General features: G+C 45.2%; 1 protein-coding gene and 1 non-coding gene across 2 annotated transcripts; one reads left to right on the top strand and one right to left on the bottom strand.

Annotated features, from left to right (window-relative positions):
- Positions 1 to 8,501: 8,501 nt before the first annotated feature.
- mars2 (methionyl-tRNA synthetase 2, mitochondrial) lies at positions 8,502 to 11,960 on the bottom strand. Its single transcript, XM_023794853.2, has 3 exons — positions 11,183 to 11,960; positions 10,584 to 10,918; positions 8,502 to 10,167 (listed from the first exon to the last, which is right to left on the bottom strand). Exons 1-3 carry the CDS (start codon positions 11,451 to 11,453, stop codon positions 8,971 to 8,973), a joined length of 1,803 nt encoding a protein of 600 aa, XP_023650621.1. The 5' UTR covers positions 11,454 to 11,960; the 3' UTR covers positions 8,502 to 8,970.
- A 2,710-nt stretch (positions 11,961 to 14,670) lies between these two features.
- trnae-uuc (transfer RNA glutamic acid (anticodon UUC)) lies at positions 14,671 to 14,742 on the top strand. The gene has a single exon. It is a non-coding gene; the product is annotated as a tRNA-Glu (tRNA).
- The last annotated feature ends 1,112 nt before the right edge of the window (positions 14,743 to 15,854 follow it).

Raw genomic sequence — 15,854 nt, forward strand, 5'->3', positions numbered from 1 at the left:
TCAAATCCCAGGACCAGCAGACTGATTATAGTACTATTGGGCCATTGAGGAAGGCCTTAACACTCACTCCCTTGAGAAAAAATAAGATCCAGGAGCACTGGATGAACGACCAACCCTGTGCACAGACGCCAAGTTTCTGTCTGACCTGTAGGTGTGTGTCTCATAGGACAGTAAGATGGGATATGCAAAAATCCAAGATTTCCTATGTGTACCTCTACGAATGTCAAATAAAATATTATTATACACTGTATTGACTGTAGGCGTAGTGTAAAATACAGGTTGACATCTCTCTCTCTTGATAAACTCACTTATGAGTTGAATTATTGTCACACATTGTCACACTGAGCATCATGATAAGCAGCTAAAAGATGGATGAATGGATGTTTGAGTGCATTAGCATAGTACCACATACTGATTATGTTAGCTAACTGATAAAAGCTTTAATATTATCTATGACGGATTGCATTTGAACCCCCCCCCCCCCCCACATCAGTGCACATGTTAGCTAAGGCCCCAAAACAGACATGATTCATACTCTTTTTTAGCAGGCACCTGTTGATATGACTTTTTCACCATTAGAAAGGGTTCCTTAATAATCCTGTTTCAAGGGTTGACAATACATTCAATATTCTGGGTAAGTTTGACATTTTAAATGCACCAGGGCTCATACTTTGATATATAACATCCTCGTAAAACTAAAGCATTGTACTATCATATAGATGCCACCCCCACAGAATATCTCCTGCGCCTTCAGAATCTATTCAGCTCCAGCTCTCCACAGTTAGCCTGTCTTGATCCAGCCAAAAATCGCTGGAAAAATCACTTTTTACAATTGAATAATAATTACAGAGAGACCAATGCCTGATTACAAAGGGATTCTGTTCCGTATTTCGGAAAGGAAACATTATTTATTATTTTCAGATAATTAACATTGGTGTATTTTTTGATTTATTGCGGGAACATTTACTATTTGTGAGGTGGCATGGTAATGCAGTGGTTAGCACTGTTACCTCACACCTCTGGGACCCGGGTTTGAGCCTCTGCTATGGCTTCGTGTGTGTAGACTTTGCATGTTGTCACTGTGGGGTCTCCTCCAGATACTCTGGTTTCCCCCCCCCCCCCACAGTCCAAAAGCAAGCTGAGGTTAATTGGAGTCACCAAATTGCTCTTAGGTGAGAATGGTGTGTGAGTGTGCCCTGTGATGGGTTGGCGCCCCTCCCTGGGTGGTTGCCTGCCTTGTGTGTGTAGTCTCTAGCATAGGCTCTGGACCCCCCATTACAGAAAATGGATGGATGGCATCATCATTTGACTTTTATAGATTAAAAGAGGTGAATGAAAAAGACAAGAATCATTTAATTATACCGATAAAAAATATTAATTTTATTTTTTACAAATTAGAGCTTTAGTGGTAAGACTCTTTTGGTGTCGTGGGTAAGGAAACCTGATACACAAAGACAGTCGCACTCTGATAAAATTCAAATTATAGCTTGTTTATTCAAGGTCTGTTTGTGAAATGCATTTACCCTATGGCATTTGTTAATTTTTTTATATGTATGTGTGTTTCCTTTTCATGTTTTTCTTTCGGGAAATGCACTTGCTGTTCTGTGTAGATGTTTCTAGAATATTGTGCTTTTTCAGTTAATGCATCTACTGTTTGTGCAGAAATGTTTTCTAAAATGTTGTATTTTCAGCTAATGCAAACTTGTTCTCTGGAGTATCTGTTACCTGGGTTTTGAAATTATTTTGTCCCCTGCATGTTCAGTTTTAAAATTTGGAAATTGTTCTTTGAAACATTATTTTGCTCAATAGGATGAAAGTATTACGAACCAAAACACGGAAGACCAAGAGATTGAAACACTAACCTTTGGGGAGTGTAATTTCACTGTGATTACAAAGTCACAATGTCTACCATAAACCACCATACTGGTGAATATCGCACCATACTGGACTGTGAGATTTATGTTTTATTTCATTTTTTAAACATGCTGTGGGTGATGCGGGTATTGACTAAAAGTCAGACCGTGCTATAAATCTTACTCGGGCTCTCCTGTACGATGACCTAATGCAAGGAGGAGACTACAGCTGGTCTGTAGGAAGCTGTTCTCCTTCATGGAAACTCTCAGCTCTCATCAGTCATATTGTTGGCAGTGGTATGTGTCACACGTTCCTCTCCACCAGCTCTCAGGGTTTGAGATCTGATGACAGGATGGATTTCTGAGATGTCTGATAGCTGCCGTGACCCACAGATTCCCCATTGACAGCGATTCCTTCTTGGTTCCCGCATGTCATCGAGATTCCCAGTGCACAAGCTTCAAAGGGTCCATAATGCGTGTCAGCAAAGGCAGGCCTTGCTGATTTATGCTGGGGAGGACGTCGCATTTTACAGCCCGCCCCCTGTAGTACGCCGGAGCATCATTAGTAAGAGCATGTCATCTGCAGGCAGTCGTATCACACGTCTCTCTTTTATGCTCACAGATATCAAACGTTACTGCTCTGCTGTAATCAAGCCCGCAGCCTGCAGGGATACTAGATTAAAACAGCAGGGGAAGCATTTGTGTCGCCCAAGCCTCCCTTGTTTCTGGCCTTGTCGTTTATGCATGATTTTATGCTCTTCATAGGTGATATTTCTGCTGATATACATTACATGGGGAGCGCCTGTAGGGGGCGCTCCAAGCCACTTACTGCCATGCCGCTGTCAGCCCTCATACGAAAGGAGTGGGTCCCCCCCCCCCTTTCCCTGTGTGTGAATTGACTCACTTATTATGAAGCAGGACTTTGAAAATAACAAGGAGCATTCAGGCTATGAACATTTTGGTGCTGAAAGCCAGATGTGGCCCATGGAACTGGACCCATGGAACTGGGCCCATGACCCCTGAGCATGTGATCATTACAATAAAAAATACGGGTAAAATTTTATGTTCAGGTCCCACAAATAATTGAATATAGGTCTTTTAAAGCAATAGACATTACACATAGGGTTGCAAAGGGCTGGAAAATTTCTGGAAATTTTCCTGAAACTTTCCGTTCCATGGGAAGTTAAGCTGGGGAATTCTGGAAATATTCCACATTAGAAACTTTCCATGGGAATTAACGGGAAAGTATGGGAATTAACAAGAATATTCCTAGAATTTTGCAACCCTAATTACACATATTGAAAATTAAAATGCTGCTTCCTGTTTGGACCAATATGGGAAGTGATTTGCCCCTTATTTCGGGATTGCCACCCCCCTGTTTGGCAAATTGTATCACCGACCGTGTGGACTGATCCTGGGGGGTGGCATCCTGTATTTCTTGTTGTAGCTTTCATGGAACATGAGAATAATGATCAGGAATGGCCCCTGCTGACATAGTGACGCTTGGATTTGGCCCAGGCCTGGACTGCGGGGACGAGCCTGCAGGTTCCGGCCAGGCAAACATGAACCTACTCTACCTCTCACATTTTTATAAAACATGTCCACAAGCCTGTTCTCATCTGTGACCTCACTGAATGCATCATCCTGGTTCATAGGCTCGCCTGCTTGCATCAGATCCAGGGGCGGGGCCACCGCCCCAGGGCCCTCCCCACAGCCATAAGAGAACCCTTCCATATACTACAATGTTTCTCAACCCAGTCCTCAGCGAACCCCAGCCAGTCCACGTTTTTGCTTCCTCTCAGCTCCCAAGCCACCAGCTATTCGGTGTTCCTGATTGGCTGGGAGCTGGGAGGGAGCAAACACGTGGACTGGCTGGGATTCGCTGAGGACTGGGTTGAGAAACACTGATATACTATAAATACACACAAAGCTACACTAATATAATTTCTTTGAAGCTCTTAACAGCTAGAATATATTACTCGCATTTCAATTGTGACTTGCGATTTTATATAGCTATCATTTTTTGGTATACATTCTTATTATGGTGGGTCTATGGTGTAATTTTTAATTAAAAATAAATAAAAAAAAAATCTGTAAAAATCCGTACAACAAACATAAAATATAATACATAGTAATGTTTTAAAGTCAAACTAAGCTGTTCCTTTTGTATTTAATGGTTTTGAGGAAATTGCAAAAAAAACCTGCAGTGCATGATGGGTGGGATCTAAAGAAAAAAAAAACTTTGAGCAAGTTCTGTTCTAATAGGCTACACTGTAATTTTTGCAACAGAAATGGATGAGATGGGCAGGCAGCTGGAGGTGGAATTATTGTCCTTGGTAAAACTCTGACGGTCTCCACACTGGTAATAACGTTGTTTTCTAGGCATAGCCAAACAAGTCTCCTCCTGTCTGAAAAGGCGTAGAAAACGCAATTTAGCCACTAAAACTTTACAGTTTTTGTGAGGGACAGTCGCATTCTCTCGTTAAGTTTTTTGTGTTCTTGCACCCACACTTAAAAACTCGTTTCAGCGCCGCCACATATACGTACGGGGGGGGGGGCGATCGGTGTTTTGCCCCGGGGCCTTGTGTGCAGTTGTTCCGCCACTGATCGGATCCCACGTTTCACTCTTTCTCTCTAAAAGATGTAAAGTCTATATTATATTTACTTAATTGCTGAGGATGGAGTTCAGTTCTTTAATTAAAACAATGTCTCTCTATCCTACATCCCTTTATCTTCCCAGTTCCCTCCACGTGCTGCTGTTCCATATGTGTCCCTCACATCTATATAACTGTTTTGCAGAAAATGTGGACCTTGTTGCGGGATAGAGCTCCTGCCAAACTCGGGCCTGAGCTGTGCTGGTATCTGTGCTGTGTCTGTGCTCGTCTCTGTAAACTACATCACTGGTGACATGGCCTCCTGCTGTTACCCGCTTGGCTTAGCAGAGACGTTTATCCAAGGTCACCTTTTCCTTCTGCCGACTGAAGCTGCTTCTGCCAGATTGCCTGATGTCTGGTTGGCTGTGAGGGACGAGCACTGCAAAGTGTGAATTTTCAAGCTGGCGTGCGTCAGGAGATCGCCTCATTGGCTTGGGCGCTTCACAGGTGGCGTGATGGGTCCTCGTGAAGCTGAATCCAGACGATGTGACTCAGATCGTGTGTGTCTGCCAGGAAAATGCGAAGTGGGCAGTGTGACTTAATGTGGGAGAGTCACAGGCTGCTGCTGGACATAGGTATATTAACACGGTCAGAAGACCCCCCATAATTTTCTACAATGTTGTTGTTGTTGTTGTTGACTGGGAGGGAGGGTTTAGCAGAGGTCCTTGGGTTTCAGCCCGGGAAAGCCTGTGTATTACAGTGACCCTGCTGGTGGGGGCGGGGAGGCTCCTTATTGGTGGATGTGAGGTGGCAGGCGGGCCTATGGCTTTGGCTGCACACCTGAGAGGCTCTGAGCCATTGGGTCTCTGCCCATTATGGTGGCACTGTCAGCACTAGTGACGACTGGCCACACCCCCAGCCCCCAGGACCATCTGGTGACACACACCCTTGGGCCTTGGGAGAGCCAGTACTCCCCTGGTGATGGGCTGAACCGCCTCCCAAGTATGGCATCTCACAACGTCCCTACAAAACTCCCACCTCCGCTCTGGTGGCATCGCCGTTGCCGGGCAGCAGCACATTCCAGACGTGGGTTTGATTGCCTGGATGCTTGTTTACTCTTCATACGAGGGTCATACAGAGAGCAGAGCCCACAGATGTCTTATTTTTGTGTTTTCATGAGGATGCAGCGGTGTGGGGCATGACCATTTATCCTGAACATCAAAGGCTTGCCACCAGCCCTGGGCCCCTCTGCCAGCAGGGGGTCCTGTGCTGAGGAGGAAAACTGCGCTGTAGCCTTGAGTTTTGACCTGAGTTTTTTTTTTTAAGCAAATACCCAGGTATATGAATTGATAACTGTGTAAAAGTGAACCATAGAAAAAGCTAGATGGGGAAAAAAAACGCTTAGGGCACATCTGTAAAAACTACATGACTGACTGAATGCAGATTTCCTGCCTAATTAGCTCCCTAATTTTGATCAATCTGACATTTCTGTAAGGGGTCATTATTTCGCCATGTGTTCACACCTCAGTGAAATGGTGGATCATGAGGAAAATTGATTATGATAAACAGCAGAGATAATTAGCTAATAATTGGAGCGATTAAGCAGAGTGAGTGGATTCAGGGGAGATCCAGCTGATACTGAATTGAGTTTGACACTCATGGGTTCAGACTTACCAGCAGACATGAGTAATATGGTGCGAGTAATTATATGGTAATACTTCTGCGAGGGCAGTAGGTGGTGTAGCAATTTAGGACCTGCCAATGTAAACCAACAAGTTCCTATAGCATGGGCCTAGCTCTTACACGCTCCTCCAGTAATTATGTTGCTATGAGAAAAGTCACCTGACATGTCCCTTTGGGGGTCAATTTGACCCCAGGGTAGGTGTGAGAGCTAGCTGTTGTAACCTTGCACAGGGAGTCCAAAATTAATTACTGCATTGCTAAACTGCCCCATTGAAGAAGGTTATCCAGATGTGAGGTGCAATGTCAAAACCGCAGCAGTCTTAGTACCTAAAGATAGAGCCAGGCACACCTGCAGGATGCTGGTACTGGTCCAAAGCCAGCCCCCAGGATTCATGCTGCCATGCTCATTTCCAGTGAGCGGTATCTGGACAAGCTTCCTGAACTGTGATTGGTGCAGTGGTTCTACAAGATCACATGGCTGCTGCATTGTAAACTGCTTCATTAAGATGTGAAGCTTGCCTGCGGATGGTAAATAACCGTGTAAGCGGATCTCTGTTTATATACACAGCTCCAAGCATGGAGGAGTGCCACCAAACCCGCCAGAGGGCTTTAAAGCAGGTGCAGAACACAGGGGCTCATATGACATCACAGACAATCACGTGACCTCCCGTAAAATCCTGCCAGGATTGTCATCTCCATAGAAACAGCCGCCTTGGACACCGAAGACCATCTGTTGGCAGGTATGCATCGTCACGGTAACTCCTGCGGTGGGCTGCTAGTTAGCAGTCTGGTGGGGGTGGTTCCCGTCAGAGGATCCCGTGCTGGTCCTCATCCAGGCCTAGGGCTCTGCCCGCTCTGGCGTGTGGCTGCCTTACTGTGTGCCTGGCATTTTCGCGGCATTTATGCCATCTGTACAAGGTGTCTTTTTATATAAGGGGTCCATTTAAACTGTGTTTAATGCATATTATTTATTTTTGATCAATAAACGGCATATTTTTTATTAGCAAAGACACACCTCAAAAAAATCACCATCAGTTCAATCCCCTCTGTAATTAGGGTGTCACAGTCCTTGGTACCGGGTCATAGATATTGGATCTGTTTTGGATATTCTTACTGGTTTACGGTTAAGGTTCAGTAAGGATCCCATTAACTCACACTGATCTGTAATGTGATATGCACCAGTGTTTCCCGAGACAGTCCACATTTTTGCTCCCTCCCAGCTCCCAGTATGACTGTCTGGGGTCCCCGAGGCCCCCGTTTTGAAACAGATACACTCCATAGCCACCTTCGACACAGAGGGTGTCACTCACCTACCATTTCTGCCATCGCTAACCTTGTATACTACAGGCCCAGATTCCAGCAAATCTGTCCTGAGCCAGACGGCCTTCCAAAGGGGCGATGGACTCCTCACCCCCCCATGACCCACGCGGCAGTGCTGGAGACAGGTGCCTGCTGTCTGAGGTCCCCCCAGATCGTCGTCAGCAGCTGTGCATCATGGCAGAGATCAGGGGTAGGCTATGCCCTGCTGATCGACAGGCTTAAAGGGGCGGCCCCAGGGGCTTGTGGGATTGACAGGAAGAGCGAGACTGAAATTGTGTTTTGTGGGTATAATCATTACTACTGGACTCTACATGTAGTTATGAATTATATATGGGAGTATTGAGCATAAAATATGTATGAACATTTGTAAATACAGCCTGATACCAGAGCTAATTATTAGTTTACATTGATGCACTAATATTTGGATGGATCCATCGTCACAAGAGAACATATCAAGCTTTTGAGAGATACAAAGGAAGGTCAGCTTCTTGTGTTTGAACATACTGGATGTATTTATGGTGGATTATATCAGTGCCCCCCCCCCAACTGGCACGCTGGGCAGCGGCTCTGAGGGAGAGATGTCACTCCCCCTACCTCAGCCCCCTTAACATTACATGGCCAAACAAAATTGTCATGATGCTTCTTACGTAGAAATACGTAAGACACACTTTCACCCAGGCACATGTCACTCGCAAGGCCACACGGATAATGAGCAGATACTGGACACATTGCGGTCGAACATCCTGGTACGAGCACTCGTGTGTCTGTATCCGAGTGCGAACTTACCTGCAGCTGTGTGAGATCACCCAGCCCATAACCTGGCACCGTCAGGCTTAAGATGAAGGGAGTTCAAACAAAATGGGGGTGTCAGTCAATCACGAGTCCAGAGCACATACGCTTTGGACTGTCGATGAACGAGAGGCTGATAATCCTCTCACCTGCTGAATTACGCCAAATCGACTTCACAACAGGGGATTTGGGGAATCAGAAGAGAGAGAGACACTCTGTGGGAAAGGTGATGTTTTAAAGGAGCACAAGACAAATGAGAATCTGTATTAGTTCAGTTTTTAATGAGTTGAACCCAGTATGATAGAATGAACCCCATATAATAATGATTGCTAATTTAGAGTATTAAATTAAAGTTTAGTCTGGTCCTTACCTCTGATATAGAGATTAGTGCCAATTATTGTTTTATTCAGCAAGTGAAAGACCATTATAATAATAAGGCTGTGATATTTTATGAGTTTTAAGTAATTCCAGCCTATGAACGAGAACCTGTTCAGGGTTGTTAAACAATCAATGCTTCTTTTAGTCTCTGCTGCCACCCTGTGGTCGATGAGTGACATTGCAAGCTGATAAACCCAAGCATTGAGTCTAATTAATGTACAGAAAAGAAACAGAATACTCAACCAGCCCCTTTTTAATCAGAAAATAAGTTTAATAAATTAATTGCTAGTTTTTATAAAAAGGGATTAAGACAGTGAAAGGGAAAAATAACCCAACCACTTCAAACCTTTCCTTTATCGTTGTTTAGACGAGGCTGTTTTCTTTCTGCTTTTGGAGTCAGCCTTGCTGGCCTTCGGTCTGTCCAGCCGGGGGAAGAACAGCCCCGTCTCGGGGCCCAGGGCTCTCCCCTCAAAGGGGCAGGCGTCCCCCCGATGCCGGGCCAAGAAGCAGAGGTTCCCCCACGCCCGCTCTTCAGGCCACACCCCCAGCCGTGACAGGAGCTTGTCCGCCAGCAGGGGCACCGCAGGCTGCAGGAGGATGCCATAGATCCTGAGGCACTCCAGGGAGATGTGCAGGATGGTGTCCAGCCAGGAGCGGTCGCTGGGGGTGCCGCGGTCCAGCTTCCACGGTGTGTGCCGCTGGAAAAAGCCGTTGGTGTGCCGCACACACGCCGCCACTGCCTCCAGGGCTTTATAGGCCTGCAGCGATTCGTAGTGCTGGGCCACCAGCCCGGGCAGCGCCTCCACCGACTCCAGCATGCCGTAGTCCTCGGGCACCGCCCTTCGCCCCACACCAGCCGCCCCCTCCCTCGGGAAAGATGTGGCACAGAAGCGGGGGTACACCTGCTCGGGATTGAGCGAGAGGGCTGTGCAGCGGTTTAAGAGCCCCCCGAGGGCGTCAGCCAGCTCGCTGTTCACCAGCTTCACGGCTTTATCCTCGTAGAAGTCACAGTCGGAGTCCGGCACGCCCTGCCGGAGAAGGAAGTAGCGCAGGCCATCTGTCGTGAGAAGCCCGGATGTCTCCAGGGGGTTCACCACGTTCCCGCGGCTCTTGGACATCTTCTGTCCCTCCACGGTCCAGTGGGAGTGCACAAGGATCACCCGGGGGAGGGGCAGCCCGGCCGCTAGCAGAAAAGCCGGCCAGTAGATGGCGTGGAACTTCAGGATGTCTTTGCCGATGACGTGACGAGCCGCGGCCCACCAGCGAGGGTGCTGCTCCGGGTAGCCAGCCGCCGTCAGGTAGTTCACCAAGGCATCAAGCCAGACGTAAACCGTCTGCTCGGGGTCCCCAGGCACCGGCACGCCCCACTGCAGGCGCCCCCGCTGGCGTGACACAGACAGATCAGGCAGGTCGTCCTGCAGCCATTGGAGGACGACGTGCCGGAAGCGTTCTGGCTGGATGGCCCCGGGGGTCTCGGCCAGCCAGCGCTGCAGTGCGCATCGGAACGCCGACAACCGGAACATGTAGTTCTTCTCCTCCATCCACTCCACCTGCCCGTGAGAAAAGCAGGAAAGTCCTCTACAGCAGCAGCACCTTTGCATAGTTTTCAAAAATTCATGTTTTGTGCACGTGTGAGAGAAGACCTAGAAAGTATAGCTTTATTTGCCATTTATACAAGAACAGGTACATTAATATGTGTTTATTTTCACACATCCCATCATGCTCTCTGTTTTAAGGGTCTGAGTGCAGGGTCAGTCATCCATCCATTTTTTTTTGGGGGGGGGGGGGGGGGGTTAAAGGCCTTGCCAAAGGGCGGTATCAAAGATGTGGCCATTCTGCCGAGTACAGGATTTGAACCGGCTACCTTCTGTTCACAGGCATGGCGACCTACCTTGCTGAACCACACACCTCCTTAGTGGCTGCGGCCCTGCCGATGAAGGTGATTCACACCAGGATCTTATCTTACCTTGTGGCCGCTCTCGAGTGAAACCTTGATGGCTGTTCCGTCAGAGTCGGTGCTGTCACCGACCTGGGTCGGCGTGAGGAAGCTCTCATCCTGTGTGGAGTACCAGCCTTGGTAAGTGCCCTTGTAGATGTGGCCTCCCCGCTGCAGCACAGCCCAGAACTGCTCCACGGCATGGCGGTGCCTCTCGTCTGTTGTCCTGATGAAGTCCGTGTAGGAGATGTCACACTTTTCAAAGAGGTGCCTGAACTGTCCCGACACCTCAGTGCAGAAAGTCAGAGGGTCCTCTCCCGCACAGGCCGCCGCCTGCTGGATTTTTAACCCATGCTCATCAGTGCCTGAAAAGCACAGAGACCTACGGTTAACCACTGCACTGACAAGAACAAGTTTTAAGCTTTATTGTCACATGTATTCAGAGAAAATTCTTATGCCACAGCTGCAAGGGAGCGGACAAGTGCATGGGGGGGAAACCGGACAAACAGCAGTGCGATAAATTTAGTGCAAGACGGAACAAGGCACTACAAGGACAAGCGGACAATAAATAAATATTAAATGGGTGAGGCAAATAATCACACTTATTATAAGCAGCTTACGTTACTCACCAGTGGAGAACTTGGATGTGATCCCACGTATGAGCTTGTACCTGTGCAAATAGTCAGCTATGACTGCGGAATACAAGTGTCCGATGTGGGGAGCGGCGTTGACGTAGAAAATCGGGGTGGTGATGAAGTGAAGCTCGTCGGAAAGCGTTGTGCAGCCTGAAGCACAAGGTCGGATCGGACTCCGTGGAAAGCCGCTGCCCTTAGCCACACGCGCGGGGGTCCATGCTGCAGTCTTTAAAGTGCGTACGGTGAAAACATTCCGCAGCACCATGGTAAAACAGTTCAGTGTTATGAGAGCAATTCGCCTTTCATTTAATTAAACGTGATGATGAAACACCACGGTCCAAAAAAGTGTGATTCCACTCCCCTTTCCAGTCCATGCGACGGTAAAGTCTTACTTCCGTTTGTCGTGACGACATGCCCTTACCAAATCACACGCAAAAACGTTTTAGTGTCCCCACCTTTTTTAAGATAACTACCAATTATATCTTAGGAAGACGTGATTGATATTTACGCCGTCCAATCAAATCCTCAGATATTGACTGAGTCATATGTGACTGGATGCTCTCCGAGAATGCCTGTTGCCTGATAAACATACAGCAAATTCTGACAGATATTGTGCTCAAAACGAAGTTTTACCACGGATATAATATTTAAAAAACTTACACTACATAGTTTTTTATTTTTATTATTTTTGTCGTCAATACGTTCGTGTTAACGATCCCTGGTTCTGAAACTTAAATGTCGTTTTAAAAATTCTGCAAAAAATAACATGTCACCATGAAACAATGAAAACCACCATAACAGCCAGAGTCTGAAAATTTTTTATTGGTAAAAAGCAGTATGATATCGGAGACTTTTCTTCCTTTACTAAATAAAATTACTTTATTGTTCCCTACTGCAGTTGCCGACTATGTGTTTATATGCATCGGTGATTTCCTTGATATTTGCAAGTTACCCTGCGAATTCATCTTCGAATTCTCAATTTGCTGTGTGTGCGCCAGTTTTCTGAGAAGTGTAATCATGGTGTCAGTGAGTATTGTGCATTTATATATATATATATATATATATATATATATATATATATATATATATATATATATATATATATATATATATATATATATATATATATATATATATATATATATATATATACACACACACACATCACGATACATTACGATGTTCATGTGGTACACAACTGCACTTTAGATGGATTGGACTGAAAAATACATAAAGTGACAGAACCCCAACATGCACTGTTCAGCCATATCATTGAAGCCACCTGTCTAATATTGTGACCTGCAGAGGTATGGACTCCGCAAGACCTCTGAAGGTGTCCTGTGGTATCTCACACCAAGACGTTAGCAGCAGATCTTTGAAGTCCTCCAAGTTGTGAGGTGGGGCCTCCATGGATCGGACAGGTGCTCGATCGGATTGAGAATTTGGAGGCCAAATCAACACCTTGAACTCTTTTTTCATGTGCCTCAAACCATTCTTGAAAAATTTTCTCATAATGGCAGGGCACATTATCCCGCTGAACAAGGCCACTGCCATCGGAGAATACTGTTCCCACGAAGGAGTTTACTTGGCCTGTAACAATGCTTAGGTAGGTGGTATGCATAAAAGTAACATCCATGTGAATGCCAGGACCCAATGTTTCCCAACAGAACATTGCCCAGAGCATCACACTGCCTTCCCGAACTTCCTTTCTTCCCATAGTGCATCCTGGTGCCATCTCTTCCCCAGGTAAACGATGCACATGCACCCGGCCGTCCACATGAAATAGCAGAAAATATGACTCATCTGAGCAGGCCACCTTCTTCCATTGCTCCATGGTCTAGTTCTGATGCTTTCATGCCCATTGTAGGCACTTTCAGCCGTGGACAGGGGTCAGCAGGGGCACTCTGACTGGTCTCTGGTTACGCATCCTTATACGCAGAAATCTGAGATGGATTGTATGTTCTGATACCTTTCAATCATAGCCAGCATGAACTTTTTCAGCAGTTTGTACTACAGTACCTCTCCTGTGGAATCAGACAGTCTAGCCTTCGCTCCCAACATACATTAATGAGGCTTGGGCACCCATGACCCCATCATCAGTTCATCGGTTGGCCTTCCTTGGACCACCATTGGTAGATACTGACCACTGCATACTGGGAACACCCCACATGACCTGCCATTTTGGCGATGCTCTGACCCAGTCATCCAGCCATCCAGCCATCACAATATGGGCCTTGTCAAAGTCACTCAGATCCTTACCCTTGCCCATTTTCCCAGCTTCCAACACATCAACTTCCAGACCTGACTCTTCTTGACCTTCTTTGACAGGTGCCATTGTAACGAGATAATCAATGCTATTCACTTCACCTGTCAGTGGTTTGAATGTTATAGCTCAGGGGTCTCCAACTCCGGTCCTGGAGAGCTTCTATCCAGTAGGTTTTCTGTCCTACTTGGCTTCTGATGAGCCACACCTGCTCCTGGTATTTACCTGAAAACAGGTGTGACTCATCAGAAGTCGGGTAGGATAGAAAACCTACTGGATGGTAGCGCTCCAGCACCGGAGTTGGAGACCCCTATTATAGCTGATCACTGTGTAGTGAGCTGTAGATATGTTTAAGCGATTCAGGTGTAACAGTACTCACAAATGCATGCTGCCTTTGAAGTGTTGAAAGATGCTGTCAGTGCTGGGCCGGAACTTCATATCACCCATATGGTTTTGACACCATCTGCAAAAATAATGAGTTAACCTACAATATATCAGTCAGCTCAATGAACCTGTGATACCAAAATGTCTCACCAAAAGCAACAAGTTGAAAATGACAGGAAATAAAATGCTACCCTATAGATTCTGGATTCAGTATACCTTATTCAATCAATATTCAGTATAGATTAGTCATTTTTCTTAAACTAGCCTCTGTGCTTCTCTTGTGCATATCCTTGTTCATTTTTAACATTCATTGACTTTCAGGAACTTGCTATCTGTATACTCATGCCACATTGGCTGAATCCTCAGCGTTTAAAGCCCTGGGGCTGTCTGAAGTCATGAAGTATGACCCTACATGGTCAGTCAGTATGAACATGAGGATTTGCTCATTATTTTTTGTTTTTGGATTGGCCTTATAATAAAGCACATAATACACAATTAAACCAGGGACCTGTGTCACAAAGCAGGGTTTCTTGCTTAGCCAGATAACTTGTTGGATTTAAGGCAGTCTGGGATAAATGTAAATGGACAAAGATAAAGTCCATTTAAACTGGGATACCTAAAACCCAAACAAGTTATCTGGCTACGCAAGCAATCCGGCTCCTGTATACGATAACCCTTTGTATATCCCACCGTTGCTAGATGGCAATCTGATGTTGTTTGGGGTTAAGGCGTTAAAATACAAATTCCTTCATTTCTATTAAAAGTATTAAAATTATGTTTGAGAGAAAAAAAATATATATATATTACAGTTATATAGTACACGTTATTCATCAGTTCCCATATGGTCTAGCGGTTAGGATTCCTGGTTTTCACCCAGGCGGCCCGGGTTCGACTCCCGGTATGGGAATTACAGTTTTATTTTTCTCCTGCAAAATATACATCTAGTCATGTCGGACAACAAAGCAACAAATTCTTACCTCAACTTTTTACTATAAAATGCTTGTTAAAGTTAAAGTGTTAAAAGGGGCAATAACATAGCTGTTCGCTGGTCATATGTTTGCGATTCAGTAGTATATACATCACCAGACGTGACCTAATTATATGCTGACTGAGACAAAACATTATTATAGTGTTTTAATTATTTTGTTTACGATAAGGGGAGGCAATTACCGGACATAGCTTACAACTATTCAGAAATTCCGATCATCGTTCTAAGTAAATCTAAACGGGCGGGGTCCAAAGTGTTGATAAAATGAGGGATCGTCTCTAAGTTATTATTCTGAACATTACCGCACAACATTTAAAATAACGATGCATCAACGTTCCACCGCTATTACTCAGTGATCTAAATATTACTGAAAATCTCCAGTATTCAAGTTTATATATTAAATATGTTCATACAGATGTATTTAGAGGGGGCAGACGTGCTGACAGTATTCTCCCCAGAATCACATCATTGAATAACACATTTTTGCCCTTAGCAGTTTTATCCGTAGACTGATCATCATCAGTCATCCTTTTGCTGTAATTACTGTTTGCACAAACCAACATTTTTAAATGATTAAAGAGAGGACATCGCGTGTGTGTTGGTGAAAATATAAGATAAATAAATAAATAAATAAATCACGGTCCCTTGAAATGAAAGTAATAGCGACAGCGTAGCCTTTATGACAACCTTGCAAATCCTGACAGCCATTAAATGATTTATTAAAAGAATACGATTCATTTGATCTCATCCTAATCTCAGATATGGACATACCTTTTTGTTTTTAAATCCCAAACATTTGTATACCAACGTACATTCTGCTGCGATGTACTTTTTAGAGTTATTCAACAATGGTCAGAACTTATAAAACTATATTAAAACTGCCTGTATTGGATTTAGCTGTTTAAATTGCTCTTCCCAGGTTTAAAAAATAAACTGGTTAGCCAGATAAAACAAATTGTTCCCATTCGTCGATTTCGTTTCGCCAAACTGTATGTAATTTAGCAAGCGTCCCTAACTGGATGTTGGACAAT

The sequence above is a fragment of the Paramormyrops kingsleyae genome, chromosome 10, assembly GCF_048594095.1.
Source record: "Paramormyrops kingsleyae isolate MSU_618 chromosome 10, PKINGS_0.4, whole genome shotgun sequence".
Taxonomy (NCBI): Eukaryota; Metazoa; Chordata; class Actinopteri; order Osteoglossiformes; family Mormyridae; genus Paramormyrops; species Paramormyrops kingsleyae.

Coding starts and splice junctions, on each gene's coding strand:
- mars2 (XM_023794853.2), bottom strand. CDS start 11,453: ATGGTGCTGCGGAATGTTTTCACCGTACGCACTTTAAAGACTGCAGCA. Junction 10,919..11,182: donor CACATCCAAGTTCTCCACTG/GTGAGTAACGTA, acceptor TGTGCTTTTCAG/GCACTGATGAGCATGGGTTA. Junction 10,168..10,583: donor CACTCGAGAGCGGCCACAAG/GTAAGATAAGAT, acceptor TCTCACGGGCAG/GTGGAGTGGATGGAGGAGAA.